Source organism: Anabrus simplex, chromosome 1 (assembly GCF_040414725.1).
Source record: "Anabrus simplex isolate iqAnaSimp1 chromosome 1, ASM4041472v1, whole genome shotgun sequence".
Taxonomy (NCBI): domain Eukaryota; kingdom Metazoa; phylum Arthropoda; class Insecta; order Orthoptera; family Tettigoniidae; genus Anabrus; species Anabrus simplex.
In genome coordinates this window covers 440,643,989-440,664,124 of record NC_090265.1, presented here as the reverse complement: position 1 = coordinate 440,664,124, position 20,136 = coordinate 440,643,989, and the positions used below count along the sequence as shown (strand labels likewise).

At 39.1% G+C, this 20,136-nt stretch overlaps 1 protein-coding gene across 1 annotated transcript in view; it reads right to left on the bottom strand.

Annotated features, from left to right (window-relative positions):
• Window positions 1-20,136, bottom strand: part of Sec63 (translocation protein Sec63) — a 388,322-nt gene that overhangs the window by 332,635 nt on the left and 35,551 nt on the right. Inside the window, exons 2-3 of the mRNA XM_067135181.2 lie at window positions 12,013-12,115; window positions 11,803-11,917 (exon numbers count right to left, since the gene is read on the bottom strand). Coding sequence (XP_066991282.1) covers window positions 11,803-11,917; window positions 12,013-12,115 — 218 coding nt within the window. The remainder of the gene's footprint in view (window positions 1-11,802; window positions 11,918-12,012; window positions 12,116-20,136) is intronic.

The following is a 20,136-nucleotide window of genomic DNA, read 5'->3' as shown; positions in this document are numbered from 1 at the left end:
GGAAGATATGGAAGCTAATGGGAAGCGTTTGCTGGACTTCTGTGCTAGTATGGGTTTAGCTGTTACGAATACATTCTTCAAGCACAAGGCTATTCACCGCTACACATGGGAGGATAGGGGTACCAGATCCATAATAGACTATATCTTAACAGACTTTGAATTCAGGAAATCTTTTAGAAATGTACGAGTTTTCCGGGGATTTTTCGATGATACAGACCACTATCTGATCTGTAGTGAACTAAGTATCTCTAGGCCAAGGGTAAAGTGAAATCTGTCTGCAAACGAATAAGGGTAGAAAATCTCCAGGACGAGGAAATTAGACAGAAGTACATGGATATGATTAGTGAGAAGTTTCGAACAGTAGACAGTAAGCAGGCTCAGGATATAGAAAGTGAACGGGTGGCTACAGGGATGCTGTAGTAGAAACAGCAAGGGAATGCCTAGGAACAACTGTGTGTAAAGATGGGAAAAGGCAAACATCTTGGTGGAATGATGAAGTGAGAGCAGCCTGTAAACGTAAAAAGAAGGCTTATCAGAAATGGCTCCAAACAAGGGCCAAGGCAGACAGGGATTGGTACATAGATGAAAGAAACAGCGAAACAAATAGTTCTTGAATCCAAAAAGAAGTCATGGGAAGATTTTGGTAATAATCTGGAAAGGCTAGGTCAAGCAGCAGGGAAACCTTTCTGGACAGTAATAAAGAAAGGAAGGGAGGGAAAAAGGAAATGAATAGTGTTTTGAGTAATTCAGGTGAACTCATAATAGATCCCAGGGAATCACTGGAGAAGTGGAGGGAATATTTTGAACATCATCTCAATGTAAAAGGAAATCATCATGGTTGTGTTGCAAACAGCCAAGCCCATGGGAAGGAGGAAAATGATGTTGGGGAAATAATGCTTGAGGAAGTGGAAAGGATAGTAAATAAACCCCATTGTCACAAGGCAGCAGGAATAGATGAAATTAGACCTAAAATGGTGAAGTACAGTTGGAAGGCAGGGATGAAATGGCTTCATAGAGTAGTAAAATTAGCGTGGAGTGTTGGTAAGGTACCTTCAGATTGGACAAAAGCAGTAATTGCACCTATCTATAAGCAAGGGAACAGGAAGGATTGCAATAACTATCGAGGTATCTCATTGAGTAGTATACCAGGCAAGGTATTCACTGGCATCTTGGAAGGGAGGGTGCGATCAGTCGTTGAGAGGAAGTTGGATGAAAACCAGTGTGGTTTCAGACCACAGAGAGGCTGTCAGGATCAGATTTTCAGTATGCGCCAGGTAATTGAAAAATGCTACGAGAGGAATAGGCAGTTGTGTTTATGTTTCGTAGATCTAGTGAAAGCATATGACAGGGTACCGAGGGAAAAGATGTTCGCTATACTGGGGGACTATGGAATTAAAGGTAGATTATTAAAATCAATCAAAAGCATTTATGTTGACAATTGGGCTTCAGTGAGAATTGATGGTAGAATGAGTTCTTGGTTCAGGGTACTTACAGGAGTTAGACAAGGCTGTAATCTTTCACCTTTGCCGTTTGTAGTTTACATGGATCATATGCTGAAAGGTATAAAATGGCAGGGAGGGATTCAGTTAGGTGGAAATGTAGTAAGCAGTTTGGCCTATGCTGACGACTTGGTCTTAATGGCAGACTGTGCCGAAAGCCTGCAGTCTAACATCTTGGAACTTGAAAATAGGTGCAATGAGTATGGTATGAAAATTAGCCTCTCGAAGACTAAACTGATGTCAGTAGGTAAAAAATCCAACAGAATTGAATGTCAGATTGGTGATACAAAACTAGAACAGGTCGATAATTTCAAGTATTTGGTTGTGTGTTTTCCCAGGATGGTAATATAGTACGTGAGATTGAATCAAGGTGTAGTAAAGCTAATGCAGTGAGCTTGCAGTTGCGATCAGCAGTATTCTATAAGAAGGAAGTCAGCTCCCAGACGAAACTATCTTTACATCGGTCTGTTTTCAGACCAACTTTGCTTTACGGGAGCGAAAGCTGGGTGGACTGAGGATATCTTATTCATAAGTTAGAAGTAACAGACATGAAAGTAGCAAGAATGATTGCTGGTACAAACAGGTGGGAACAATGGCAGGAGGGAACTCGGAATGAGGAGATAAAAGCTAATTTAGGAATGAACTCGATGGATGAAGCTGTACTCATAAACCGGCTTCGGTGGTGGGGTCATGTGAGGCGAATGGAGGAGGATAGGTTACGTAGGAGAGTAATGGACTCTGTTATGGAGGGTAACAGAAGTAGAGGGAGACCAAGACGACGATGGTTAGACTCTGTTTCCAACGATTTAAAGATAAGAGGTATAGAACTAAATAAGGCCACAACACTAGTTGCAAATCGAGGATTGTGGCAGCGTTTAGTAAATTCTCAGAGGCTTGCAGACTGAACGCTGAAAGGCATAGCAGTCTATAATGATAATGTATGTATGTATCTATCAGTACTAACATAGACCTGTTCTTGCTTCGAACTTCCTCACAGTGCACAGCACATATACTACAAACAAATTACATGTTTTATAGAAATAACACCTATAGTAGGCCTAATACTGTACAGTACTGTCACATTTTTCTTCCAGTAATCCAGAATTGTATGCTGGACACAACTATCCCTGGTAGCACGGCTCTCAATTAAAATGCAGTCACGGCAAATAATGTCAAACAATCCCACATCATTTTTTTGCTAGCGAAGAAGAATGAATGTACTTTACAGCCAATAGGGCATGATAGTAGGACTTCATGTTACATAAAGCATTTTATTCGTCGTCTTCGTTTTCATCAGCATCACCATAAATTTCTGTTTTCTTTTCTTGGAGGTGATGCATGACGAACCCTTCAATGTTTTCTAACGCCACCTCTGTCTCAACTTAAAAACCAATGGCCACATACTGTAATCTTCTGCACTGACATTAGATTACCATAATTACACTTCGAGATTTTGTTGAAGCACGTGAGTATTTTCGTTCATTATGGTTCCTTCATCAGGGTGCGAGACAAACCTGGCTTTGTGACCACTAACATACCGTATTTCATGACACACCCCTCTCTGCTTCTGCGATCCAAATTACAGAATGGAGCACAGAGACAGACTTAGTCAGGTGGCCGAGGCCACTGATTCCATGTTTGCAAGCAATGATGCCATAATCAGTTTTCTGTAGTTAATCTTAAAACAATTAATCAAGGCTCCTCCTAGGAAGCAAATGTATGTTGAAAATAGAGGACATTCTCTTCCAACTTCCCCAGTGCTTATTTCTAGATGGGGTACTTGGGTAAAGGCTGCAGTGTTTATTTGTAACCATTTTAAGGCTATTTGAAATTTATTAAATGGGCTGTTGCGATGGATTTACACTGTTACACAAGAAGTATTCGAAGGGAACCATGGAAACTTAACGTTATAAAGCTGTATTGCTAGATGGCATGTAGCATTGTCAAGAAATACAACAACGTTGCTGTTCTGTTGCTTCATTCTAGAGTTGAATGACACCAACCACTCTTTCATTACGTGCGACGTCATCCATGCCCTCTTACTGGATCTCCAATCAACAGGTAGACTCTTTAACCCAATGTTTTTTAAGCATCTATGTTTTGGTACTTTATAACGAATGGCTTTTCAAGTTCCCCACATAAAAACTGTAACTTAAAAGCTTTTCAGTCTGCCGGCCACTCAACTTCAGTATAAATATTTCACTATAACATAACTGTTTAAAAAAAACACTACTGAACAAGGAACAAATAAATTCACTGACAAAGAATGACATATTTCGTTCTTAAAAGAACGTCATCAGATTCTATCAAGTTGCACTAAATATTTGGAATTACTTAAATGTTTATTTCATCCAAACACTGGAACTTATCTCAATTAAGTCCTGCCTTGTCTCCACTCCAGCACACAAAGTAAGGCATTTGAAAAAAAATTTGCACTCTCATCGGCTCGAATCCAAACTGGCTGCCAGTTCGCTGATGCTCATTACGTCACCCCCCCCCCCACCCTGGTCAGGTAATTGAAAACAATGATAATACTAAGGAAACACTTGGGGTACAGCACCTGAAGGGGAAGTGTACCGTGTCATTGACCTGACGAGGGTGGGCAGCGTGACATAATGAGGATCAGCGAACTGGCAGGCGACGTGAACTCGAGCCAATGAAAGAGCAACGGTTTTTTCAAATGCCTTGCATTGTATGCTGGAGTGGAGACAAGGCAGGACTTCATTAAGATAAGTTCTAGATTTCAATTTCATAGGTGTTTGGATAGAAACAAACATAAAAGAATATTTCCAAATATTGAGTGCGACTTTATAGAATCTGATGATTTTTTTTAAAGAACAAAACATGTTATTCTTTGTTTAATAGTGTGTATTTTTATTCCTCGTTCATGAGTGTGTTTTTCTTACAGGTGTGTTATAGTGTAATATGTATAAAGAACTTGTGTGTTCAACAGACTGAATAGCCTTTAAGTTATATTTAACTGGGTCGACACTGGAAAGTATGATTTCCTTCTTAAAAAAAAAAAAAAAAAAGAAAAACATAAAAACTGTCAAACTTTCATTAAAAAGATTCCTTCCTGTACATCTCTCCCCTTTCAGAGATAAAGATTAGTTAGGTAGTGCTCGGAAAAATAGTCTGGTTTCATCGCCATTACTTACGTTCCGTGGTTCATAACATTTAATTAATTAGAGAGCTAATTTTTGAAGTCCAATCTGCCAATGTTTCCTCAGCGACGTCTCCAGCCTCTCCACAGACCTCTTTCAACACTATCCGATGTCTTTTAAAACTTTCCAACCACGCATTGGAAGCAGTAAAATCTTCCGTCTGAGCTTTTCTGCAACGTCTCTTGCATGGTGGTGTAGCATTTGACGCATGTGTGATAAACTGATATAACTTGAAAACAATATTCTCTCACCCATGGGTAAACAATACAAGTATCGAGCTTGAATTATTATTATTATTATTATTATTGACTTGTAATGTATGTCTATATGAAGTGTTTACATCCATTTAGTATTAGTATTATTATTATTTATGTAGTCGGATGATCGCATTGTTTGTGAGGTTATGTCATGAAACATGTACTGTACATAGACATTTATGTGAGTTCAGTTAATGGAAGAACCTGTATACAATTTCTTATCACCTGCGTATATGATGTGTAATCCACTACACTATTGTGAAACACAATGTAACATCCAGAATGGCACTAGAGGAAGGCTAGAACTATGGAGAATATTCCGTACATTATATCTATGTATTAAGCACTCTAGAATTTATGAGAAGGTATTTTGTAATGTATCTTTCTAGAAGCTTGGCCAGGCACCTATATAAGGAGGTGGTCTTGATGGTAGAGAGGAGTTATTGCTTAGCTGGAGTTATGGTTTAACAGGAGTATACTTGTGAACTTGTGTTGTGTTTAGTCAGACATGTTTGTAAACAGTCAGCAGTCAACTGTTTTAAGGTTGCAATCTTCATGTGGCATGTGCTTAGTGATATGCAGTTGTTAAAATGGTGGTTTGTTGATGTTTCCATAGTGTGTATTTTGTTGTGACAGCAGTGATTTAGGTTATGTGTATTTAATTTGTAAATAACTGTGAATAAATAATTGTACCAGCTGACAGCATTTTGTGTGCTTTTTTGTGGATATATCACATTGTCCCTCATAAGAGCGAATTTCTTGCTCTTGCATTAACAAACCATTCCCAAACAATTTTATTTATTTCCACATTCCCAGTTACTCTGAGCTTTTGTTTCACTGCTCCATTTCCCCATAATTATTCTTCATGTTTGGTTTACTGTATGTTTAAGTTATGTTTGTTTCAGTTTTAGGTTATGTTTATATTGTACTATTGTACTGTGGGTATTGGCAGATTGGTAACTGTGTTGGTGAGTTAGTTGGCACAACATGGCGATAGAATACAGTCCATTTTTCAATTACGGTAGTTTCAATCATGGCAAAGGAACAGTTAACAAGTCATACAGTGTGAACAAATGTATAAATGTGTAAATATAATACTATGTTATAAACGTGTGAGTTATTAAGCCAGACATTTTGGTCCCATCTTCAGCCACATAACACTGTTTAGATGAAAAATTCATATACTGACAAAGTATCAATGCTTGAGAGGAAGTGTCCTTAAAATTAACATAAGAAGATTATACATAGGTAATCGCCTGTGGTGTCGCCAGAAAAAATTCACTTGTTTCTCCACTGAAACATCTCAGTGGGCATTCTTGTGTGATATGCTTCACAGCTTGCCTCTCAGCACCACAGTCGCAGCAGGATGATGACTTTTTCCTCCATTTATACAGCGGATATGCACACACACCATGGTTAGTCCGGATCCCGTTTATCTTGGACCATACTTTCTGAGGATGTTCAAAGCCAGGTACCTTCTGTGTAATGCATGGCATTTCTAAGGATTCTGCTGGAGCAAATTGTCTCCATTCGATAGACCATCTCTCAGTCAGGTTGAAATTACTGGCTGTCAGGTTCTACGCCGTGCAGATGGGTGGATGTCTTGACTTAAGTCTGTCTATATGTAGGTGGAAGATATCTTCATGAATGGGCAATCTTTAATTATTCTGGATCTCGTTGTATTCATTCATCAGAGCTATGCATCTATGGAGGTGGGGTGGGGGCTATAGGAAGGAATACATTCCTGGCTGGACTGATGCAACTGAAAAGTTATACCAAGAATTCCTTCCCAGTGGTCAATGTAATGTTATTGTTGATCAATGTTATGCGCTTTCAATATTATAGGCCTTCACATTTAGTTTTCTTCTGACTCTGAAATACCACTCTTATCATAGTCGGTACAGTAAAACTGAATAAAACATACATGATCGGAAATTGTATTCTCTATAACTTTTGTTATGTACTGTAGTACTTTTCGATAGGACCAATAATATAGGTATTTAAACATTAAATTTCAGGCGCCTTCCCCTAAACAACAAATTTTATCCAGGGTGAATAAAACTGTTTATAGCTTAAACCGTAGTTTCTTATTCCCAGACTCTATAAACCGATTTTCATTAAATTCCATTAACTCATTTTCTCGTGGCTTGGCGTTGATATGGACTTAGCAGCAAAAATACAAATTCATGAATATATGTGTTATCATAGCCGTTACGGTAAAACTGCATAAGACATAAATGATCGGAAATTTAATTCTGTATAAGTTTAGTTACATAGTATTTATCGATAGGAACATTGTTAATATAAATATTTGAGAATTAAATTTCAGACCTTCCCCTAAACTACCGTTTCACTTAGCGTGAATAAAATGATTTACAGCCTAGATTGTAGTGGCTCATCCCCTAATTTTATATACTGATTTTCATTAAATTCTCTTCAGCCGTTTTCTTGTGATGCGTGTACATACATACAGACAGACAGAAATTATGGAAAAGTAAAAAGTGCATTTCCTTGTTACTGTGGACATGATCGATACAGAAATACCATTCTTTTCAAATTCTGAGCAATGTACAGACAAAACTCTTATTTTATATATATATTTTGTCCTTCAAAAATCTTGTGTAAACATTTTCATTCTTCCTGTTTTTAACGATTCATGATAGCAGTTAATTTTCACAATTCAGTAAATCTTATTTTTTAAGGTTGAACATGATTACCCAAAGGATACTGATCATCACAGACGGACATGGTTAAGGTAAGCATAAAGCTACAGGACCTGGTCTGACCATGGTGAAGGATGGGATAGGGTGGAAAGATGGAGTAAAATTTAGAGATACCAGGTGTATGCATAAGTTTTCGCCAGTTTTTGTGGTGAAGAAAACATATAATTTTCACGGGAAAGTCGTTTTTTGTTTATTCAAAATATTGGCCATCAGCTTCTACACACTTCACCCATCTTTCAGGTAAGTTATGAATACCATGCCAAAAAACGGCTTGTCTTCTCTGGCAAACCATTCGTCGAACCATCTTCCAACTTCCTCGAAACTGCTGAAGTGCTGCTCTGCGAGCGTATGCCCCATTGATGCAAAGAGGTGATATATGGCACCAGGTCGGGGCAGTACGGCGGGTGTGGAAGGATGTCCCATTCAAGCGATTTCAAGGTGTCCTTCATTGGTTTTGTTGTGTGAGACGGCGCATTGACATGCAACAAAATCACTTTGACATGTTTTCTGGCCCATTCCAGTGATCTTGCGATCAATGCGTGATTTAACCCGTTAACGCCGTGTGTGTCCATATGATCACGGCCTGCATTCCTTCATTTAGATTGCTCTCAGTGCTTTGTATAGCGCTGGAATTGATTGCTGACTGTGTAGATCAATTCAAGAAGCTTGTGGCAATTATGTGCGAGCATATTATTACGTGATACATATTGACTCATTGTTTCGGCGCACTTTCGTTTCGTGTCATTGTCACAGCAGCTGAATCATGATGGCGCGCTTCAAGTAAGTTTGATATTTCGCATATATTTATGTTTAGATTACACAACTAATATGCTTAACAAGTTTGGGAGTGATCTATGTTCACATTATGATGCAGTTAATTTACATTTAACAGTAAATATTACTCCCGTAGGCACATAAAACATTGCATGATCGTACGATCACGCTTGGCGCTTGTGTTAGCTATTCACCCTGTGCGTGTATTTGATGGTGGACGTTTTGCTACCTGTTACGATTACTGTTATACATCAATTTTCATTGAACAACTTTATTCAATTTACGGTCATCTATTCTACATTTAAATAAATTGCGACTTGTTAACACATATGCACCTACAAACCCTTGTTTCTCTTTTTACAGGGACATTACGCTCCAAGAAGTATTATATATTCTTGAATCGGACGAACCAATTGGAGAGGTTAACAGCATTTTTATTGAATCTCCGGAAGCTAATATTCACTCCGACGAAGATTGAGGAGATGAAGATGTTGGTGGTTTGGTTGATAACCGCACAGGTCGCCAGCTTTCAAGTAAGGCAGAAATTGTACTCGCTGGCAACGATCGTATAGGAGGCGCAGACGATGATCCCGTTTCAGCAGGAACAGACAGGATGGACCAGAATGTGTCGTACTACAGAGTAGGCATACGTGGAAAGAAATGGTGGTGGTCGCTATTCACATGGCTCCTGGAGGTATCCATTCACAATTCATGGTTACTGCTAAGGAGGTCTGGATGTGATTTGTCACATCTAGAATTTCGTCGCCACATTGTGCAAACATATCTACATAAGTTCAAAATAACGCCAGTAGGAAGAGGGCGCCCTATCACCTCGAGATACAGTATCCAGCAGAGTAGTGTCACTGACGATGTATGACTTGACGGGATTGGGCAACTCGTAGCGCCCTGCAATCGACGACGCTGTGCTGGAAAGGAATGCTCCAGTAACGTTCGCACCAAGTGCACAAAATGTAATGTTGGACTCTGTGTTCCATGCTTTGTCGTATTTCATACAGTGTGAAGCATACAGTTCTTATATTTGTTCCTATTCGGTAATTTCTGTGAATTACATAACTTTAATGTAATATATTACGAATATCTTGAGACTTTTATTGCTTTATTTATGTATGTACATACTGTAATTAATGTATATTCTTCATAAATTATTATCTTTAGTTTATTTTAGTGTATTTTGTTCATAATTTATCAATATCAATATATAAAATCTATAAATTGTAAAGAAATGCTATACAGAATGAAATGCTAACACGTCCGCCTAGCATGATCATATGAACACGCCACCTGACGAAACCGTGAAAAGTATGAGCTTAATATTTTGTAGTTATGTTATACTATGGACCTGAAGTGATTTAGACGAATTTCAAAGAAAACGGACGAAAAAAAATAATTTCGGCGTTAAAGGGTTATATTAATCATTTTTTGGCGAAAGCATTGTGCATTAACAGTTTTGCTGGGCTTCAAGAGTTCATAATACACAATACCGCTCTGGTCCCACCAGACAAAAAGCATGGTTTTCTCGCCTAAATGATTTGGCCTTGGTGTTGAAGGGACTGGCTTCGCCAGGTGACAGCTATGATTTTTTCCACTTCAGGTTTTCAAAATAAATCCATTTTTCATCACTCGTCACAATGCGGTACAGAAATGATTTTCTTTCATGGCGTTGAACCAGCACTTTACAAGTGACTTTTCGATTTTTTGTTTGCTGTTCATTCAAATCATGTGGGACCCAGTTACTGAATTTATTGGTCTTCCCCATTGCTTGTAAACATCTGCTGATTGTTTCTTGTGACACATTTAATGCTTGTGCCAATTGCTGTTGAGTTTGAGTTGGGTCATCATTTAGTAATGCTTGCAATTGCGCGTCTTCGCACTTTCATGGTCTACCAGAGCACGCAGTCTTTCATACTGAAATCACCATGTTTAAATTGTCGAAACCATGTCTCACATGGTCTAATTGATGGAGCGTGTTCACCATATGTTTCTACCAGCAAATGACGACTTTCCACAGCCTTTTCCTTTTGATCAAATAAGAAAAGTAATGCGTGCCACGTTCTTTTCCAGGCACAATCATCAACATGATCACAGAATGATACAACACAGACACTAGTGTTTGGCAGGCACGTGTGTGTTGGTAGATTAATGCCAGGCAAACAAACTGACATGTGTCAAATTCATACACTGCATACTGTTCGCTGGCGCTATCTCTTAGTGAAACGGGAAAAGACTTACGCATACACCTGGTACAGCATCATATTTGTTCTAATCCAGCTGCATATGCATAAAGGGAAATTGTGATGAAAAGAACAAACGACATATTACTAAAATCACTTAAGGAATCATTCAATAATAGAAACATTCTAAAGTGACAATGATGTAAGGATTATCAAACTACAACCAATATAAAAAATTAACATCCTCTGTAAGAAGTAACTACGCATCTCAATTAAGGGCAAATATGAACATAAATATTAGGTCCTGCATATAATGAACCAAACAAATGGCCACATAAGCTTTATTTTCAGTTGTTCATTATAAAGGAAACACACACAAGTCATCCTGAACCGATTTCTCCACCATAAATCAGAGTACATGTTCCCTTTGAATTCTAGGATAAGCTCAAGTAGCTATCATGTTTTTAATTAATTTAATATCTTAAGTCATATATAGAGAGATAGAAACACGTACGAGATGAACAAAATGAGAGGACTGCACCAGAAGGAGTAACAGAAATAGGAGACACTGGCAACATGAAAATACACAAGGAAAAGGTCAATCTCCACGTCTTCATACATTGGCATCTTCAAACAGACAGGCTTTCTCCTCATTAAATCCAGTTCTTCTATAACCATCTTTCTTTTTGCCATTTGATTTCTGTTTTACTGACACAGACAGTCTCATGGCAACAAATGGATAGGACAAGGCTAGGACTAGGAAGGAAGCAACTGTAGCCTTAAAGTACAGCCCCAACATCAGCCCTAAGGTACAGCCCCAGCACTTGCCTGGTGTGAAAATAGGAAACCACAGAAAACTATCTTCAGGGCTGCCAACATTGAGGTTTGAGCCCACTATTTCCTGAATGCAAGCTCACAGCTGCACGACCCAAACCACATAGCCAACTCACTTGGTAAAGTCGAGTGCACCAGGAACAGGAGAGCCGATCAACAGACTTGTCCCTTGGAATTCATCTTCCTTTCTTTGAAATGTAACTAATCCACCTTTTCTCTTTGAAGTGACAAAATTTATAATTTCTGATCAATAAAGCCATCAATAAAGCTCCACTCCACCTACAGAAAAAAGAGAAAGAAAAGAAAGGAAAGGAAAAAAGCAACCTTATTAATATTTAGACAACTGCTCGGAAACTTACCAGAGGTACACCAAGAATCTCATACGGATCGAAGTTAGCATACTCATAATCAAACTGTGAAACCTTGTATGCTAGAAGTGCAAGAATAACCCAGCCCGAAATAATGAGCAATTTCCTGAAACATACCAAGCACTATAATCAAATCAAATAATTAGAAAATAACAACTACAAATATACTCAGTATCTCCCTGCATTAAGTTTACAACTTACATAAGCAATTGTTTTGTGCCTTTCCATGGCTCATTCGCCTGAAGAATTACTTTCTTCTTTTTACAGTTATCACACTGACATGCTTTGTCTACCTTTTCTGGATCTGAAATGAAGAAGAACATTGCTTAAGAAACTTAAATACCAATGATATAAAAGATGTCAGAAGAAGAATCTGCAAGATAACATTACATTGACAATTAACAACAAAGTGCCCCAGTAGTTGACCATGAAACAAATGAGACTAAATTAATCATGTACAGGGCATAAACCAAGCACCTGGCACACTTTTATTTCCAATGAGCCATATATTGGGAGAAGGCTAGGCCTGCTGCCAGGAATTATTACAAGGGACACAATAGTTGTTGCAGAGAACAGAACAACGTTACAGAGTCGATTTAATAAGACTGTAATTAACTGCATATAGGGATGTTTTAGCGTGTGGTGCACTGACACAGGACAGAGGAAGAGATGCGCATTTGATTGTATTTGCTTTCTTTCAGTTACAGCATCAAAACTGGTTATTTGAAACACCTTTGGTGAATTCTTCTAACAGTGTTTAACCAAAGAGAGGTGCAATGATCTGTAACATCTAGACTGGGCTCCAGAGTGTATTAGTGGAACACCCATTATTATAGTAATAATATTAGCGGGCATGTGTGGAGCATGAGACTGTCATGACTCCGACATGGTGCGTTCCACCATTTGCGTACAAAAGAGCGAACGGTTCGAACTAGAGTCGAACCGTGACCTTCCAGTACAAGTAAAAGTAAAAGAACAGGTAGTAAATTTAAGAAAGAAAATCTTTACTACAAGGATTACAGTGGTGCCATGGTGAAATGAAAGATCAGTGAAGTGACGGTGTTCAGTGTTCAGTGCAATAAGAAAAAAAAAAAAGTAAAGTGAGAATAATTTAATACATATACGAAATTCTGAAAAGGCAATGCAGTTCACTGATGGCTTAGATTGAAGCCAAGGCATGGCAAAATGTTAGGAAACATCATAGCTGGTTGTGCCAGCTTATCACCGGTATGTAAATATTCAAAGATCAGGACTTGGGAGCTTCAAAGACGCACGTAGGCAATGGAAATATCCATGTTCTCAATACTTCTAGAACATGCACGTGGCGTCATCCTTCCCCGGCGAGGGAAATGGCCAGCCAATGAGGAAAGGCCAACTCAGAATCAGGAGCAGGGCGAAGTCGATTATCAAATAGTTGGTTCTAGAAAATAAAAAGAAATTTAAGGAGGTGCAGAGGGCGAACTCGAGGAGTTGGTAAAAATAAAATTACGGGAGACGGTCCAAGGGTGGACAGGGAGTTATTCTAAAAAAATTTATGGGAGACGGTCCGAAAGAGGATGAGGGAGTTTGTCAGAAGTAGTCATGAGAGTTGGTTATGGGAAACCACGGAGAGAGCCCATCTAAAAAAATTGGCAACAGAAGTGTAGGGTGGAAGTCTAGCTTCATTAGGACTCAGGCTAGTAAAAAGGGAGCGAAGTGTGACTCTGACAAGTTTAATTCCGAGAGTCTATTGAGTCTAGGGAGAACTAGAGGACTACGAAGCCTCAGTGCTCAACGAAGTTATTCAGAAACTAACCCCAGAGTTTTGATACGGGAAAGTAAAGACAGCCTACTACAGGGAAGAGTAATGCCATATGGGAAGGTGGTTCGTGACGCAGGTTGAGAACTTTTAAGTGGAACTGCATTTCCTTGACGGGTTGGTGAGACGTGAAGTGCTGAAGACGCTCGAGTGCTAGCTTAACAAGAAACAAGTGAGGAGAGCAAAGAGAGAAGACAATGCTTCCTGAAGCTAAGTGTTTACCGTAATAGACAAAAAAGAAGAGAACCAAAGACACTCTGGTTAGCTCATGGATGTGCAGTAGAGGTAGGAAGTTCCCTTCATTGAGAAGAGTGTATATTTGTGTGGAATTCTACATATTGTATAAACCTGCATAGTTCATTTTGGGTGTTTCAATATAAGTTAGCTCAGCCTTGGGCCTACTGATTGGTGTACAGAGGTGAAAGAAGGTGCTGGAGCGAATTGCTCTTGTTTTCGAACCCAAGGTCCCTACCCTGTCTCATCCATAGGATACGACAAGACAGTTACACAGTGTGCAAAGATTGATGAACACTGTCTGCCTTGCAGGTGAATTAGAGAGGGGTGCCGGGCTGAGTGGCTCAGACGGTTAAGGCGCTGGCCTTCTGACCCCAACATGGCAGGTTCGATCCTGGCTCAGTCCGGTGGTATTTGAAGGTGCTCAAATATGTCAGCCTCGTGTCGGTAGATCTACTGGCATGTAAAATAACTCCTGCGGGACTAAATTCCGGCACCTCGGCGTCTCCGAAAACCGTAAAAGAGTAGTTAGTGGGACGTAAAACAAATAACATTATTTATTATTATTAGATGAATTAGACAAAATTACCCGCAAAATGTATTAAGTGTATTATGTTACTGTTCAATGGGACCTAAGTGATTCAAAAATTCTGTATTGTTATCAAGTACCCTCAGCAGTTTCCTTCATCCTAGTCATTATTGTTCCGGGGATTCCATGCAACACAGAGGTGAAAGAAGGTGCTGGAGCGAATGGGTGGACAGGGAAATGACCAGAGGATAAGTTAACGCGACACTCCGGAGATAAAAAGATATTTTTACCTAATGCATGGATTTTCACGAAACTTTGTGGAAATGTCACCTACATAAAAGTAGAGACATCACGAACATTTACATCATATACAATTAATCGTTTTTCCAATTTTTTAAAAAAATGTTTAATTCCAATTTTTCATGAAAGTTAATTAACATGGTAATGTAAATTTGTAATTAGGTAGATAATACTTCTTTTAAAATCCCTACTATTTATTTTTCTGTACATAATTTATATCAGGAGATATATCGTACTAAAGTTTGTGTAATTTTTACGTTCTAAATTTTTGGACTTAAAAATCCCTACTACCTGAACAAATTCTTCAATCAAAATTCCATACACAGGTTTCTTAACCCTTACAGTGCCAAGAAGCCGATGCATCGGCACGTAACTTCTGTACGAAAAATGCCAGGATGCCGATTCCATCGGCACCCTCTTATAAGTGGTGTAGTTATGTAGTAAGGCGCTAGATTGCATCACAAATCAAGTAGAAAGAAGGTAGAATGCTTGTAATTCCTTCTTATGTCATTAGATGGCACTGGCATAGCTTCATTTTTGCTAGTTTACTCGTCGATTGCGAGTGTATGATCTGTGAGCGTTTGACATCTGTGATCCAATATGGCAGCCTCCTTGTTTGTTTTTGTCCGCTTGTTGTGACTTGTTTTCAATAATTTTACGTTCTAATTGACGCATTTGAGTTATTTATCGTAATATATTAATTTTGTTATGATTTCTACTGCAGTTCTAATTATCTAGCAATTTATTTAAGTCGTAGCAAAGTTGTAAATAGTACAATTATCACAGCAAGGCATGTCGTCACGTAGGCCTAATTCGGGAGAAGAAATTAAGGAACTTTTGGGTTGCTTTGAAGATGTATGCGACTCTAATTTTATCAAAAGTGTTGATTATGATATTTTTGGGGTCTTCAGGTAGCGCACCAGAGAATGATGGAGCCGTGCCGTTGACAAATGGGCTTACAACATTTCGTGCAATGTCAAAGTGTTATAGTGACAGTGCTAATGAAAATGACAGTGACAGTGAATTAGATGATTCTTGGACTGAATGCATATTCCCTGAAAGTAATGTTGTCCATCCCTACCATTTTATCAAATCCCAGGGCCTAAACGCGTAGGCCTACATCAATCTGATGCTCCGCCCATAGAATATTTCAATCTGTTTTTTACACTTTCATTTCTGACACTATTAGTTGATTTTGTATGTTGTTCTGATCTTCTGAACTGTTCTGTAGTAACAAATACTGCTAGTCTACTAGACACAGTTCTCTCAAATGATAACTATTACTCTCCCAAAATTCATAAAATATTCAATCGTTGACAGGTTACACTGTTCGTGTCTTTCTCTCCACATGTTCAATGTTTTTGGAAATTAGTTTATAAATTGTAAAGTAGACCTACATTAACAATATAAATTGGTATATATGATCCCAGATATGAGTTAAGATTAAATATCTTCACTTAGTCACTTTGGGTTTAGTGTAAAATGTGCTAATTAATTTCAAAATATGTTTTTCCTTTTTTTAAATAAAAAATGATATTTTTGTGCACATTATTCCATGAAATTTTGTTTTTTGAAATGCAGGTCACATGTTTATATTCCTTGGAGTATATCAAGCTCACATACCAAATTTTACCTCCATATATTTTAAACTGAGACGTAAATAAAATGTTTTATACAGTGATGCAAAATCCATTGAAACATTCTTGGCATTCTATGCATATGATGACCTATTATGGGTCAGCATCTAAAGGGTTAATATAGTTGTGATACATACACCATACAAATTTTGTTACATTTGGCAGAATATTATGGGAGAAAATGGAATTTAAATGTAAAATTACAATCAGCAAACAAAGCTTTATTACAGTGATAAATTGTTTGAATTCAGCAGAATAACTTTTTGACAAAAAAAAAAAAGAACTCAATCCTTTCAATTTCAGTCATTAAAAAAATTTCACCAAAATGACCAAAATATCGATTTTTATCTCCGGAGTGTCGCCTTAAAGCACTAAATTTTGTAATTTTATTTATTTCCTTTTTTTAATCCTAAAATTTGGTAATTAGAAAATCTCAACAAACAACAACAAATAACAGTTAACAATGAGCTCGTCAGCTCAGATAACCACAATGATTTTTAAGTCACAAATCAGGTACAAGAACTAGATAGAATTCTTCTTTTGCTACGCTTTTTCCCACACCTGTGGGGTCGCGGGTGCGAACTGTGTCGCAATGTGGATTTGGCCCTGTTTTAAGGCCGGATGCCCTTCCTGATGCCAATCCTATATGGAGGGATGTGATCACTATTGCGTGTTTCTGTGGTGGTTAGTAGTGTGGTATGATACAAGTTATGATTCTCATTAAAACCGTATTGGATTTCAGAATTGTGTATTGGAAAGGTAGTTTTTATTAATATAATAACTTCTTATTGTGGTATGTTGTCAGAATATGATGAGGAGAGTGTTGGAACGGACACATACACCCAGTCCCCGAGCCAGGCGAATTAATCAGAAGCAATTAAAATCCCCGACCCAGTCTGGAATCGAACCCAGGACCCTCTGAACCGAAGGCCAGTAAGCTGACCATTCAGCCAACGAGTCGGACACAAGAAATAGATAGAATTATCAACAAGATAATAGATCAGCGATGAACATTGTAGCTTTGAAGGTACACTATTTTACAAGAGCACATTTGCTCCACTCATTCACATTCTAGGAGACTGAGCTCCAAAATTTACTACAGTCCAACCTCTCAGAGGCACAAGCTTCTTATAAAATTATGCCAGATAAACTTCAAATACTGTGTTTACAGTCAATTCTGCTCAACAGTCATTTACACATTTTGTCTATCAGTAATTACACTTTAAATGGGGACAATGAGTGCCCATACTAAATGGCCTTAATGCAAAAAGAAAAGTTTTCAGATGATAGGGCATGAACAAAAGGCTAGGAGGTGAAACTCTTGCACTCCTTTTGAAAAACACTTAAAATCCTAAATGGGCTTATGGCCCAAAGTTGCAGAGGGGTGACTAGATGCGAAATATCAAGTACCAAAGCAGTGTGAAAAATTTAGAGGTTTAGAAAACCTTAGTCGTCACCCTGTATCAAGTTGAAAGGGAATTAACAGAGGGCGAACACTCTTTATTCCCTTAATTTACATAATTCCCAGCAGGGATTGGACCAGAGTCCTCAGACTTGCCGAAAATTTACATTTAAACGACGACTTAGAATTTTACATTAAGAAAATAAGTTTGAAACCTTCCCCTCAAGTTATCTGTCTGGAGCTATCACATGTTAAGAAATTTCTGCCATTACCATGAGTAGCTGGGCCTTCCAAACGATGGCAGGCTACCCCTACGTCCTCATTATGCCGTACACACACTAGATCGGAGCGATGAAAATGACCATATGGCCCTAAAGTGCCCAGCTTTTATAGCATCTCAGAGAGGAAAGTTCCAGAACTCTCTTATGATCAACAGAATGCCTGTACACACTCCCAATTTCAATTGGCTAGAGAGATATATACACAAAATTCCTGATTGGTTATTAACTTAAGGAAGTAGGAAGCCGAAGGAGTGTTGAAAACTACAAAACATAAAAACAAAAATCTACAAAAATGTTTACAAACATTAAAAAATTGAAAATTCCCTTAAAAATTAACTGTCCATAACTCCGCCAGAGGGGCACATAGGCCGATAGTAGAGACATCTAAAAGTTAAACGTCCAAGTATCTTGTATTATATAAGTTCTGGATTTATAGCACAGATGGCCTTCTAGAAGGTGCGCAGTTTAATGGGACAGAGAAGGTGTAACCCCTGTACAGTTATTATTGCTTGCTCAAGAAGATCTCTTCTCATAAGAACTCTCCCTTGTACGATGCCCCACAAGAACCACCAACAACTTGTCTCAAATCACGCAAACCACCCTGGAATGATTTTAAAAGTATCAGTTCTTTCGACAAGACCTCAGAGTGGCGACGTTAGCATGAACATCCACCCAACAACGCTCACTTGGTTCAAGATCCAACAAAGAAGGTTGAAGGATTTCAACTGCCGCGTCAAACCTGGTTGAAGCTGAACCAAATTAGAACGGGTCAAGGGAGGTGTGGTTACGTGTTGAAGAAATGGGGTTTCCGTTCATCTGCTGAATGCGACTGCGGAGCGGAGGAGCAGACAATGGAACACATTGTTAAGGAGTGCCCACTTCGAGCATTTAATGGTGATCTGAGGCTTCTATACTGAAACCGTACAGTGTCCTGTACAGCTCCATGGGAATGATATGGGCTTTTCTACTCCATTAAAATTACTCCTAAGGGTCGCGTCAGTGGTAGCAGTATGGGCGAAGGGGATCGAGCGGCGTCCTGCCAGAATGGAACCCGCGAAAAGAGCACTTGCCAGACAATGGAAAGACAAAGGAACAGCCAAGCCCTCGCGGAAATACGCTCTCAACTTGCAGAGAGAGATAGAAAGGGGACGCGATGCTGGAGTAGTCCGATACGCCCCGAGGTGGGGCCTAGCTTCCCAGAGTTCCAAACGAACATAAGGAACTTCCGGTTTTTTATGCACATGTCACGGGTGCCAACGTCGCGTAAAACGGGGCGATATTTTAATCCAGACATAGGAAAATTATGTGAGACACACCATTGAATAGAGCGGAATTTTCTGCGTTCTCCAGACTAAAAATATGTAATAACTTATGCAGGGGAAGAAATGAGGTCACCAGCTGTCAAGATGTAACATATCGCTAACACATGTGGATATAGCGGCGTCACCCACGCCAAGAATCGCGCTTAGGAGATAGCTCCACCCCCCAGAGGACGCTATGAATTAATCAAAGGCGGGAAGCAAATTACATAAAAACTGCTGATCGGAGATCCGGCACGCCTGGCTCAAATGAAAGAGGAGACAGAGGGCTACAAGATGCACTATTCAAATATCGTCAATTCTTGGTACGAAAGGAGCTCTTGTTCTTAATGAACCGTGAACGTTGACGCCCCCGAGCTTCCGGCGGGTAAGATAATATAAGCCGGGCAGGCCATTGTAGAGACAGTTGTTCTTTCACGGGTCGCGAGACGGACACTGCGTCCCGCGGTGCTCCAGTTACAGTCAGAAACCCTTGTACAAAAGCCTTTGTGTAGTGAACGGGAGGCCAAACGAGCCTAGGTGAATCGTTTCTGTGCTGCGTGTCAAACTAGTAAAAACCGCGAGCATAATTTTCGAACAAGTATTAGAATTCGGCTGAGAAACTGCCGGCTTAATGAGTCAGTGAAATTCATAATTTGGTATCACCCAAAGTGTTACTTTGGATCAGGGGCTCGAATCTCGTGAGCCACCCGATTCTTACTGTGAACGCGGGTGAAAACTCTGAAATAGAGGACGTGTGACGAGTGTAAAAGTGTTACCCAATTGGATTACTGTAAGATTTCAGCTGTGACGAGTTCCCCAGGATGTCGGACTTGTATGGACCAG